Raw genomic sequence first — 13,981 nt, forward strand, 5'->3', positions numbered from 1 at the left:
ACCTCAAAACTGACCCTCGGTTTTAATGACTCGAGGCTGCAGGAGAGCCTCCTGGCGTTCCAGAGGCGAGGATCGCAGGCTCCCGTGGCTTCTGACGATTCCATTACCGAGAATCGATTGTCAGATCTCTTGTAACGAGCACACTCGCGTATGCATCACTCCCTCAGAGAGAACCGGGATAAATAAACGATAATCGTATGCGCACTTTCGCCGCGGTGAAGAACAATGTGGCTCGGAGAACGCCTTGACCTAAACCGCCTGTTTCACGTTGATGTGGCTGCCGTACTGAGAAAATGTCGATCGAACATTGCATTCCAAGGATCGTGAATCGATTGTGTCCGGCGTCGATATTTCTTCTGGAGTACCGTGTGACAAATCGGGGGGAGATAGAGTCATTCTTGAGCTAGAAGGTGTTCAGAATGAGATCTCAATTTGGGAGATTTTTTGGCAACAGTTCTGCTTTGATAAGCAACGTTTGAAATACTATGCCTACTAGTTTAGAATACCTTTGATAAAAAAGTTTAATTTAGTGAACTGAAAGGAGCACTTTCCTCATCTAATTATAAGTTCTTTGAGCAAACGAATACCACGATTAGAGCTCCAATTTTGTTTAGCACCTTATATGTACATTCGCATCCGTGATCCAGCGATGTCTCGTCACCGCAGGGTAATTCTCGGGGGCAATAAAATAGCGTAAACGTCTTGGCAATATAAATGTAAATGGGCATTACAAGGAGAAGTACGTTCACGCCTAAACGTCAGGCCCGTGTTTATAGCGATTCTACGTTAATTAGTCATTAACGTGCCTGCGTACGTCTACTTAACGACTTCTAGCGCGTCTGTTTCCATATTAATCAATCACCTTATGGTGACGAATACCGAGGCCAAGAAAAGCATCGAGCAATCGCTGCAACACGAACAGCGCTAAACTTATCTACGCGATCGAACAGTTTCCACGAGACACTCGCGTGCAGGTCGCTTCCACGATGATGCAAGATCGATTATCCAGCAGAACGAGAGCTGGTTGTTGCTAATTAATACCTTGTGTCGCGATTCGTTTGATTGGCGTCGGTTTGGGGACGTGTAGACCCTCGTCAAACATTGTATCAACTGCCGCACGATCGTGATACGGCAGCACGTGGTCTCGTTAATCACGATCCAGCCGTATGGATCACAATCGAGACCTGTGATCGCGACAGCGACACTCTACCTTGCAACTGTGTGTGTAACCCGCCCAAACACGATTTGTAAATCACGCGATTATCTCGATCGAGCGATTCATCTCGAGAAGAGTGGCTACGGGTGGCTTAGCGTTTCTCTGAATTCTATATTCTACGCACCGAAAACTGGTTACCGATAAGACTCGTAATTCATCTTTGAGTGATTTGGTAGAAATAATATTTATGAGATTCGATCGAGAAAAAGTTTTGGAAATATTTTTACTGAACTAAAGGTTTCTTGTATGGTACTTGATGTATTGGGTAGAAGGGAAATCGCTGTTTATAAATGAGCAGGTGTCTTCGTTTGTATGGACACAGAGTTCTTTGCAATTATTAGTAGCCAATGCGAGTCACGAAGTTAGAGTAACATTTACCGCGCAGTTTAATTAACAATTTTTCACTGCCTTCATTTGGAGAGCCTGAAATATTACATACAGATAACAGTGTCAAGTTTCTCCAAAAGTCGACTACCAATTAGGGAGTAATGAATGAACCAGACACGTTATCAGAAAGCAATTATCCTGCAACGACGCGGTTGATTAATAGAGACGTCAGTATTCACAACACGTTCGTCGAATTAGTAAGCACTATCTCAATAATCATTTTTCTTAGTTCTTGGAATGACACCTCGAGCTCCTCGACTCTGCGCGGGTTAGTCTAAGGTGTCCCACTTTAGTCCCCCTCTGATTGAGTCTAAATCCTCATCGCAACATGGTCACTGATCTTTCATAGTTGCAATAACCTTTCAGATTTTTCTCCTCGGTCCAAAGCTCGGTTCCACGTACTCGTTGCCTCTGGCGAAACCACTTAATTATCATGATTAACTCGATTAACTCGTCCTTCGCACCTGTCGCAGCTACCTCGTCCTCTCCGCTTGGAAATACCATCTTCCTGCCTGACAAAAATCTCCTTGGACTATAAATCCACCTATGCGCTACCAGCCGCGCAAATATTGTCGTTCCTCGTTTTCTATCCGAGGGAATTATAATTTCTGAAGCCGACACTGATAAATACAGCTGGAAGGTGTTCGTGTTAGCTCGAATCGGACGTTTAACGCGAAACACGCAAAAACAGCCACGAAAGATTCCCCTTTTTATGAGATCGTAATTCCTCGCGTAACGTAATAACAACTTCGTCTAGGATTCCCTCGTTTCGACCGCTAATGCGAGGACATTAAGCGAGAAGAACGCGAATATTGGGTGTCAGAAGGCGAGGGCAAATGAAATGGATTATTCGTTTTTACGACGGCGCCGTGAGAGAAGAATCGGCTCGGCTGGATTTTTCCTTCCCCTTCGAAAGATCGACCTTGATCCTAGCGCGTGTGATTTGCTCGTTTAGGTGCCGCTAATGATCGCTTCGTATGCGTGAGACAGGCCTCTATGCTTGCGTGGGAGTTTATGATATTGTCATTGGTAGCCTTTTATGAATAGAGCTCCTTTAGGAAGACATTTTCTTGTTTACTAATTCTGGAAAATTCAAAAATTCAAAAATTCAAAAATTCAAAAGTTCAAAAATTCAAAAATTCAAATATTCAAATATTCAAATATTCAAATATTCAAATATTCAAATATCCAAATATTCAAATATCCAAATATTCAAATTTACCCCCATATACCCACAATCTGCTTAAAGCTTTTGGAAAACTTTTCTCTCTAGTATGGTCTCAAATGTCCCCTTTATCCCACTCAACTTTCCGTATCCAAACGAACCCCGAAGCCACAGGGCAAAGTTGACCAGAAACGGCACGTCCCCTTTCGCACTGGGAATTCCCCGATCGAGGTCGCGAATCGTACAAAGTCCTCGCTGTTGCGACACGAGCTTGGTGTCTCGGAGGCTCGCTGAATCTTCGAGCCAACAAAGGATTGTTTCTCCAAGCGAGAAAGTCCGGCTGCGACGGCAGATAAGGCACGACAAAGTGGCCCGTTGCAAGCTGACTTTCCTGTAACACCTGATACGCCGTAATTACCGTTGTCATCCTTAATTGGGTTACGCAGACGTTGCAGCAATCGCCACTGTGCCACAGTTTTTCACATCTGGCGGCTTTTTTCATCTGGTCTCGCATTACCCAGCTAACGAAGCCGCGGCTCTCTCAAAAGTAATCGTCGCAATTTGCAAGCTGCCCCCTCGCTGGGGCTGCACAGCTGCTGGGCTCACTTTCACGCTTGCAACAGTGTTCAGGCGCGTTTCTGTACTCGAATTCGGCGGAATCGACGAGGCGCCTGTGATAATCAAATCGAGGACGCGTTCACGTGTTAGCTAGAAAGTTTCCTCGCCAAGGACGTGGAACTTCGCTATTTACGATCGCCTTCGGGTCGTAAACGCACCGAGCCGCGGGGACGAATTCGCTCGCGCGCAGATTGCGAACGGAATTTATGGCGCGTTAAGATTTCAGGCGAAGGGGCGGAATTAACTGGGCAACGGCTAATCGTGGGCCAAAGTACGCGCGACTTTCCTTCCACGTGACATCAAATTGATATACTGTAGGTGATAAATTATCGAGTACCTTTTCTCGATTAGGACACGAGTCCTCGCGAGAACTAGGGGCTGGTAATAAAAGATTATTAACTGGCCGACTATTAGGTTTGCTAATGCGATCATCGACTTGCGCGAGGTAATTGCTTTGGAGACTCTCTTCTTAAGGAATTATTCTTCAGCAAAGGTGCCTGTTCAAACCCTGTTAGTCTGGGTTGCAACTTTTTGCAACGTCCGCGGAGAGAATGCCACTAAGCTGGCACGGCCCTGAAACGAAATTCGGAGCTAATTGTACTAATTAATTACGCACATAGCTGTGTACAAGGGTTATGTAATGGTGTGCGAGTACACCACGAGACGAGCAAATATTTTCATTTCGATCGATATCTTTATCGATAGAAGATGAGATGGAAGATTCAGGTGCTAAGATGACTCTGCTTGATCCTCCTTTTTTGGTAGATACATGTCTTGACAGATGAAATTCTCCACTGACATTTTCTCCGATTCCGGTGTTAATGGAAGGAATCTGCGTCACTTGGATAATGTCAAGGCTGTTAAACGTTAAACGTTATTAATGAATCCGCAAAGTGGTGCACGCGAGTAATAAATATTAATTTGAAGGGGAAACGGGTTTAAATGGCTCCAGACGATTCCCTGGCCAATTTTTGTCCGTTTGACGCAATCGCCGTCCAGAAGACGACGTACATCACCTTGACAGCTGATATTAAATTACTGGTTCCCAGTAAAAAATGTAATTTTCCACTAATTGTCCCGTAGGGGGCCTCTCGTTATGGGATACGATAATCGATACAGAGTTTTTCTTTCCTCTAAAAAGTTATTTTACCGAGGAAAATCAATTGTGTTCTACTAGAATGAAACAGAAATAGTTTCTACTTTGATTGAGGGCTACTTTTAAACCATTGATAGTCTGAATAGGATCAATTCGGCGCCTCATAACGGCAAAGCAGTCTCATTCTACTGGGCTCAGAGGAGTTTCACCTCAAGAAAGTAAGTGGAATATTCTCTTCACATTACAGAACAGACAACTGTATTCGAACTTCTATATCCTACAAAATGATCTCAGATAACTTAAAAAAATTCTATCACTTATAGAATTATGATAATTATTTTTCATCATACTTATATTGTCCAAAAAATGATTTCCTACCTCGTATTTTCTTTCACTAGTAAAAATATAATCAAATTTGTTTTCTGCACCTCTCAGAATTCACTCACTCCTCAAAGCAGAACAGCTCAGACTGACAATCACAGGTCAACTGGCACTAAATCGTTTTTCACCCCTTCTCTTATCGCTGGGTTTACGAACACCCCAATCCCTCCTGACACTTGGCTATAGACCTCTGAAACGATACCCACCCTGAATTTACGACCACTGACTCCAGGTAGCCAGTAACCCCAGCTGACAACGCGGACATCACCTACCTCTTTTTTTTGTCAGCCGTATATCAGCCACAGGATTGCTTTCAGAAAATAACTCGTAGCCGAGTTATTCTCGACTCGAAGGCCGCGTGCCCGTTCCGGCCAGCACAGTTGCACAATCGCGAATCTGTCCGATATCCATCGTCCCAGGGAGCCTCTCTTTCCTTCGTACCATCCACCCCCAGTGTCCTTTTTCCCATCGTCCAGCCGTCGTTTTTTCGCAACGTCGTTAGATCTAACGACGCCGCGGTTGTGCAACCGATCGGTAACAGGTTCTTCGACGACAGATTCCTCCTCGTTATTAAAAATTGAGGAAAGGACAAATACAAATCAGCCGTAGAAGGCGCGGGCAAAAACGGGCGGCACACGCAGCCGTAAATAAGCCGACGTCGATGCGCGAGAATCGCTCGATCGGCGCGCACGTCAGATAAACCATCTGTTGGCTTTCTTTGGTCGTTTCATCTTATGCAAGCGTGTTTACGCGGTTTCAGGAAAAATTAGTATCTCTTAATCGTTCGAATGGAGTTGCGAAAGGTGATTAAGGGAGATAAGAGTCGGATCGATGGGGAAACTTCTGCGCTTGCTTATTCAGAAATTTGGAGATAAATTCCAATGTGAAATTCTGAGAAGTGGGAAGTGGGATTTCGAAAGTTTACATGTTTGAACGAAATTTTTAGATATCGGAAGTTGAAAATCTAATTCTGTTCCGTATGATACGCAGGATTATCATAATCGAAGCGTGCTGCCATCTCGCAGGATAATCTCGTACCAAGGAATACCCCTATCCTTATCAACGCGCAACATGTCCTCAGACTTCAAACATGTCAACAATTTCTCACACCCACCATCTTCACCATCTTCCTCTAATTTCTATACCCATTAATTGAATAAAACAAGTCCATAGAATAATAAAAAATCAGTACTCACCTTCTTCCGATGCGGACAGCAGGAGGATCCATTGCCCATGGTTATCGGATGTCCTCGATCCTCAAGCACGTTCACCAAATCGATCGATCGACGTCGCCTGGACTCTTCCCTTCTTAATTTTCGCCGCACAGGCTTTTCTGCTCGTCATCGTTGCGCCGAAACCTGCTCCGAGAAAGTTGCCGTTTATTATCGCGTTGGTATTTCAGCTGGCTCCCATCGACAGTTCAATCACCTCCCATTAATCCGCGGAGGGTCGTGAGCATCTCTGCTCCTCCATTCCGCAAGACAGTTTTTCCTCCGCCTTTCAGCCCCGACTTCGCTCGCCTGTTCGACTCGATTTTCACGCAACAATGATTTTCCTGTTCGCGTAGGTGGAGGGACACGAGGCGGATAACTGGGACGGGAAGCTACGGTAAAGCGACCGCAGGAAACTGAAGAAGCCTTAGCTGGCGAGGACAGACGGACGAGTTGACAGTAATGCCTCGATAATATGGATTACCGTGTCAGCCTCCCTCGGCCCGTGGAAATATAAAGTTTCGTCGCGCAACATCACTCAGAGGGGATCGATCATCGGCCAGCATGGTAAGTCAGACGTTCCTTCAATACGAAAATCCTCTGCGTGAGTTCGTTCACCCACGGGATTTCTCCTTTTGGAGCAGTCTCTCGATCGGTCTGCTCCTCTCGAAATTCGCTCGGAATTGTTGATCGTGGCCTGCATTTCGTATGCTCGTTCCTCGTACGTCTTATGAATTAATGGCGCGCGCGGAGCAGCGATTTTGACCTTCTCGAGAACTTGAAAACGTTAATGAGTGTCAAGAGGTTGTCGTGGCGAAAATAGTGGCTGACGTACGCCTGAGGAATGCTTTTCTTTCAATGTCGACGCACCAAGTGGAGCATCTCGGCTCAGTTTTCACGGACGTAGCTAGGAGCTGTCGAAGATGATGTCGAACAGGTCTGATTTTCAAATTGGCGCGGTATTTGAATCACTGATACGAGGGTGGGAGGTTCTTGTCGGAGGGATGTAGACCGCGGTGAAGGTTTCCAAAAACTGTGTTCAAAATTCGAGGGAAGATGTCTAGCCGCGGTAGTTAGCACGTGTTTACGCGTGCGCCAGCACACGGTACCAATATCCATACGAGTCACCGCTTTATTTTCCACCGTTACATCACTGTCGTCAGCGTTCGCTGCCTTCCGCCACGATAGTGCGCGTCGTTTATCGAGCAGCATGCAAACAGCGATAGCCGTGATTAGCTTTCCTGTCAGGTGCGAATCTTGCCTATCATTGGCACGCAAGCAGGCCTTTCGATCTTTCAAACTCCCTAAATTTAAAAAAATTTAACTTGAGGCAAATGACACTCAAAATATTCTGAGAAGCAAATTCCAGAGGATGAATCGAATGATAGTTGATACAGTTCTCTAAATTAATTTTAATTTTTCACTCGAGAAGGCACTGAATTAATCGGTCACTTTTCACACAGGCACTGATAGACGTCTGATTCTTTTTTCAATTTTGAGTAGCCCGAGGAATCGCAGAGAACGCGAGGACGAACAAATAGCGAAGCTGTCGCGACTGTTACTGAGGCCTGTGCACTTCATTCTTGCGCAGCACGTGTTGATCGTAAACACTCGCTTGCGTCAGCGCGCGTCGCGCGGAAACTCGTTTTGTCAATGAAGCGATAGAGAAGCGTGAAAACGCGCGACACGCCGCGAGAATCCTCATTTGAGGTCGTGAAGGTAGCTCGAAATAGATGGGATAACGACACCGATCCCCTGACTATTTTTTCATCGTCTTTCAACGAGGTCTCAGCGTCGATCGACGTCTCTTCTAGATGACCGAATAACGCGCCACGAGTCGAATAGTCCAGAATTATCGCTTACTCTAGCCTGATGCAATCAGAGGCATTTTTATGACTCGCTAATAGTATTTAAAGGCAGGCGAAGATTGCACAGCTGAGATGCAATGTTCTTTTCAGATACCTCGGCGGCGCTGATAAGGTCTACTCGTTCTACATTTTTTATCTCTATGGTGCCCCACTTGAGCTTCTACTCTACTAGTTACCGCGACTATAGTTAGGATTTTGAGGAGAATAATTCAAGCTGAGTATGGATGCATGTTTGCTATTGCATAAGACATGTTGAATAGTGTTTATCATAATTGCTGGATCGACTTTTCTGCGTGACTCGAATTCTTTCGACTCTTAATTACACAAGGCATTCCAAGTGCCTTTTACAAACTCATCTTTTGCTTACAACTCGAGAAGGTTGAAGTCACCTAGCCTATGTTTACATGGTTTTTTCGCGACAGTATCTCATAAGTTATTCTATTAACATTTTACCCACAGACTGATGTCACAAGAAGTAAATAAAGCAGTAGTTATAGAATACTACACAGACACTTAAAAATTTCATTAAAACTACATAGCCTGATATCCTCAAAATCCCAAATAAAAATAAAATAATCTATAAATCTTACCTCAAGAGAATGTTGTCTCCGCAAACACCTGTCGCCACCCATCGCCAGTAGCCTCCGATATCCAGTCCCACGATTTTCCACAATTTTCTATGATTCCCCAATTACCATAAAAGCAAGTGTCACAGGTGCCGCAGGGAATGACCAAGTACTCGCGATTTCGAAATCGCCGCAGGAAAAACGACGACCACGAGATTTCACAGCGGCGGGAGCACGTGTGTCCACGCGGATCCACCGACTCTGCCTCGAAGCAGACGCGCGTGATCGAAAGAGAGTCGGGAGGAGACTGAAGAAAGCCCGCTTCGGGGTCTCCTTTTTCGCGCGGGCCGCGAGCGCGACGCGTCGTTCCTTATCGTCACTGTTGCCTGTGAATATTGCTCGCGTCACTCGTTGCCCGTGTCCTCGACTCGATTAAGCCGCGTCCATCCGTCGCGAAATCGTCCAGGTACCGACTGGGCCCGCCGCTGACCCCAGGGCCCACTTCCTGAGTGAACTTCGGCCGCATGACAATTTCGAAACGGTACTCCTCGCGCCGCGGCGGAAAAAGAACTGACGCCTGGCCAGAGCGAAACGAGGTCGCTCGAAATTCAGCCTGCTTCCTGGCTTTTTTGCCTCGAGCCGCGGGCCAATCACCTGGGGTCACTGGAGAGCCTCGTTGACCTCTGATTTGTTCGAGTTGTTTATGGTGGGACTTCCTTGTGGTGGGGAGGTATTGTTGGATAGGTGTGGTGGTACTCTGTTGGAAGAATGATTTGGGGGAAGGTGTTGGGTGTCTTAAAAGTATTGGAGACAATTAGGTAATACGTATAATAGAGGATTATTGGAAAATATTCGTCTGATTAAGCTTTTCTTAAAAGTGGAGCGTATTACCTAATTTTCTCTTAGATAGGTGTCCATAGAAGGATAGCATGAGGTCTCTAGGAATGATAAAAAGAAATTACAGGCTTAAAGATACCTACTGTAATTGGTTCGCATATTTCTGAAATTCCTGCACTCGCGTCCCCAATACAGGACGTCACAGAGGCCTTCCAGTTCACATTCCCCCGTCGTCATTAGCCCAGAATCGAGTATTAAAGATGCCTGCAGGAATTCCAAGCTCCAAATCCTTCACTGGTCCTCGTTATCCCGTTTCTGGATTAAAACTCGTGGGGAGATCGATATCGCGATTCTCGGCGACGATAATGAACGATCGGGTATTAATACGACTCGTCAGAATGCAAAGGGTGCTTGTATCTCGCGTTCCATCGACGAATCGAGTATCTTTGCGAGCCAGCTTCCCCTTGGAAAGGGGTACCAAGAGGAAACGCCTGCCTGTATCGATAATATTAGTCGTAAGAACAGGAGAAAGGAAAAGGTTGGCCAGTCCACGTGTAATCAAAGACCCACTTCCCCTTTATCATTAATCAGCATTGCAAACAGTTTCATTAGACCTTATTATTTTCTCGGGCGTTATCTGTGACTCCTTAACAGCGTAACTTATGGCGTCCGACAGGCTGATTAGGATCTCCCTGGCTGGCAATTTCTCGCCAGAGCGGCTGCCATTTATCGTCAATGTCCCGACTGCCAATCGGTGTCGTGCTTGCCGATTACTCGCGGATTCCCCCCTACGAGCAGCTCGCAACTTGCAGCGGTCTCGCGCTGCGCTCTACTATCGCGGGCAATTACCTTGCATCTGGTGCATCACGCGGAACGAGGAATCCTCGGTTGACCCCCCGTTGGACAATTGGTTGCGAGAAAGAAAGACACAGCAGATTTATCAAAACATGTATAACGATTTATTGAGGAGCTATTCAAGCATGTTAAATTTCATGAAATGCAGGTACCTACCTATCTACTCACTAGCGTTACATTAGACGCGCATTTTACTCGCAAAACTGTACGATCTAGTTGTTTTGAAGGAGAGTTGCATAGAATTGCATTAGTTTCGTTCGCTGGTCTGGTCTTGCACAGTATCATCACTGCTGGATTAAACTGGATTAGTTTTCTTTTATTTCTAAGAACGTAATTTGCATTTCTAGCCATGAAATTTTATTCAAAGTCCGCGCCACTTCAGATCCTCCAATTTTTAAGTTGATTTCTAGTGATTCTTATCTGAGAATAATTTTCTATAAGAAAGAAGGAAAGTTCCTCTTTTTAAAGAAGTTTCTTTATTCAGAGCTTTGTAGCAGCGATGATGCTAGACACGAGATCAGATCTGCGCTTTAAATCTGCCTACGTTAGTTTTGATTGCCAGTCTTCAGTGCTCCGTTTGAATCCTTTTTGCTTTCGTCGTTCGCCTGTTCTCGTACGCAATTTTCGAAATGGTCGATTAAACTTTCGGACCCGAAAGAACGTTACAAAAGTCTGCTTCTCTGTCTATGTATTATATTACAAACATCGGGATCGTTCGAGTCGCGTGCAACAAGAAATCGAAATCAATTACGAACCATCGCTGATGCACAGTGTTTCGAATTACGAATTCGGCAGAAGTCGAGATCGAAAAGGGAAATGTTTCTGCACAGGGACTCGAGGTTTTTCGTTGCACGCGATCCTTGCTTACGTTACTAGTCGGAGAATCTTACGAACTTAATTTATATAACCGATCTTAATTTATCGTGACGCGGGAAATGATAGGTTACATGCGTGAACGCAAATCATCGGGAAAGTTTAATCGTCTCGCCTTGTTTTTTGTTCTTCGTATTTATATTTACGTATGTACGTGTTCGTGTGTATGTGTTATATTTCATTCGCGCGTGTTCGTGCTGTCTTTTGATTCGGAGTTCCCGCGATTTGATTGTTTGTCGAAAGTTGCCGCGAGAGCACGGTCTCGCTTGAGATTAAAAAGGCTGGAATCGACTACGATCTTCCGTGAAGTTCGACTCTACGACGATAACATGTGCATATATCGAGAAGTATCGATCAATCGCGCTCCGCCCAGGTGGACGTCCCCTTCGAGGATTCCAGCTAGAGAATTTTTTCCCCAGTGAATCCTTCCTTGAAGATCGTCCACGTGGCCTTAATTATAATTCACAAAGGTTTTACAGCTAGTACCAGAGAAAATAAGGGCTCAAGACCAATTTCGTCCCTCTGCAATGTCTCCTCACAGAGAGTATTCTTTTCTGAAACTCTCGTGTAGCACTTTCCCAACTAGTTACAACTTCTTTGGCAGCGAATTTGAATTTTGCTGGTGGTTGATGGCGAAACGTGAGAATAATGTAGGCCTGAAACGGGGATTCGTTTTTGTAAGGGTGATCTGTTTTGAATTTCTCCGATTGGTCTCAAAACTGGTCTCCAGCACCCGGTGCGTAGACACATCTACGACATGTGCACGATAAATCTTGAAAGAATCGACTGCGACCAAGATCGCGCGTTGATCGAAAGCGTACATCGAATAGTCCAAGGTTTCCTCCTTCCCTCGCAAAGAATCGAACTCTTTACAGTGTACGGTAGATTACGAGCTAGTTTCGAAAAAGACGCGACTCCGTCTATCGCAGGTCGATTTACAAGGACTACTTAGTTGTGAAAGACACGATTGAATCTACGTTTCAAATGGTCGGTCTCGATGGAGGTGGGAATCGATTTTTACATACTCGAAACGCCACCAAAAGCCAGTGGTGTCCACCAACGTTTCATATGAATAGAAATCTCCAGTCTGCGATATAGAATTTTTTTTTACGTTTTTGTACAGTGCATCTATGTCCAAAGTTTCTCTCGAGGTGAATAATTTACATGTTTCCTCCCAACCTCCCTCGAGACCGACCACCTGGCTACACACCATACACGGAGAAAAGGGTGATACAAAATCTATGTCCAATCGAAATCGACACACACAGATAGAGAATAAACTGCGTTTAAAGTTATTAGTTAATAGTGATCAGCAATAACTGCCTTCTTCACGTAATTACGTAGATTAAACGGATATAGGCATCGAGACACGTAATATTCTATTTCATTTTCTTCTGTCTTCTTCTTTACAACGTCCCCCTCCTATTTACACTTCAGTTACACTGCCTCCGACGGCCTTGAGTCTTATCACGAGTTTCCTAGAACGTATCGAAGAGAGCAACCTCGAGCTTTATCGGCGAAACGCGCGGGAAAAGTGTCGATCGAGGCCATTGTCGATTCCTTTGATCGCGGAGCATCTAAGGTTCGATCTTCCCTGGACATGTAAAATAATCTCGGGGGACAATCTTGAAAAATATCGCACTTCGTCTCTTTCCCTCGAATCCATCAAGAAACCGTCGCCACCTGACAGCTTCTCCTTCGCCACCCTCTCTTATATTACAAACGTGTACTCGTACCGCTGTCTACTATGTTAATTTATTCATAACGCTGCGACCAACTTGTACTGTTTACAATGAATCGTCTCAATTATTTATAAAAATTACACGGCGGAGATCAGCCTCTCTACTTCGTTTCCTTATTTTACCTACAAATATTAACTCTTGCATCCTATAGCTGCGTAGTGGTATATATTACAGGCTTCCAATTTTTCAATAAATACAGCCTCGTGGCAGAGACGGAGGTTTCCTGATGGATTCTTTCTGAGTCTCGAACGATTTTCGCGCGCGTTTCAGGAGAAAGTTCGAGGAAGTTAAGGAAGAGAAGAGAAACATGCCTAGCACACGGGATCTCTGTGAAGGGTTGAATAAGAATGTTCCTAGATTCTGTAATGAAAAATCTAAGAAACGAAAGACACAGTGAAAAATTGAAAAATCGTTAAAGCTAGCTGTTCCGTTTCTATTAATTTTTCAACGCCAAGGGGAGTTCGCAACCCTTCACCGCCACCCCGTGCGTCCCAGCTCGCGTGCGAAACGCACAGTCGCGTCCGTGTGTTCGCAGAAGGCATACGAGCAACCCCATGGATCATTTTGGCCGTGAATTCAGAGTGGTTTGAGCGGGAACGAGCGATATATCACGGCGCTCCCCTCTGAAAAAGTACACACATATACTCGCTATGACAGAGAGTCCCACGTGCGCGTGTAATAGGCGTCTACACGCAACACTCGTCCACGTACACATATCCGTAGAGTATTCGTATGTATAATATGTACCTGTAAAGTTCTAAGAGAGTTCACACGTTTATCGCTTTTTTTTTTGTTACGTACACGTATCGCCGACCAAGGTTCGCTCTATGTACAATGACTGACGCTAATTGCCAGCATTAATTGGGGATTAATTAAACGCACGAGTCCACGGAGAGGTCAAGATCCACCTTTTTCGAGCGCGGTTTTCAAAAATCCTGTCTGCGAACCGCGCTGGAGGAGTCCCTACGTCGCTTTCTCCGATATTAATTCTCAGAGATTAATCAGCCACTGAATCGCGGAAAAATCTTCACCGATCGGCGTGGAATTTGGAACGCGGAGGAATTCACAATTTCGGTACATTATCACAGAGAAATATCGTTTTCGTTGGATCGAACGCGAGGACTCCACTGGTGGATTCCTACGGACGTATTTGCAGAGACACCAAG

General features: G+C 45.1%; 1 protein-coding gene and 1 long non-coding RNA gene across 4 annotated transcripts in view; one reads left to right on the forward strand and one right to left on the reverse strand.

Moving 5' to 3' along the window:
* The window catches only part of Sarm (sterile alpha and armadillo motif), a 79,123-nt gene extending 73,009 nt beyond the window's left edge, over nucleotides 1-6,114 (reverse strand). Inside the window, exon 1 of the mRNA XM_076377293.1 lies at nucleotides 6,060-6,114. Coding sequence (XP_076233408.1) covers nucleotides 6,060-6,098 — 39 coding nt within the window. The 5' untranslated portion in view covers nucleotides 6,099-6,114. The remainder of the gene's footprint in view (nucleotides 1-6,059) is intronic.
* The window catches only part of LOC143178567 (uncharacterized), a 120,020-nt gene that overhangs the window by 1,609 nt on the left and 104,430 nt on the right, over nucleotides 1-13,981 (forward strand). For all 3 annotated transcript variants that reach the window (XR_013001806.1, XR_013001807.1, XR_013001805.1), the window contains exon 2: nucleotides 6,431-6,641. This is a non-coding gene — a long non-coding RNA (uncharacterized LOC143178567). The remainder of the gene's footprint in view (nucleotides 1-6,430; nucleotides 6,642-13,981) is intronic.

This window comes from Calliopsis andreniformis, chromosome 4, assembly GCF_051401765.1.
Source record: "Calliopsis andreniformis isolate RMS-2024a chromosome 4, iyCalAndr_principal, whole genome shotgun sequence".
Lineage (NCBI taxonomy): Eukaryota > Metazoa > Arthropoda > Insecta > Hymenoptera > Andrenidae > Calliopsis > Calliopsis andreniformis.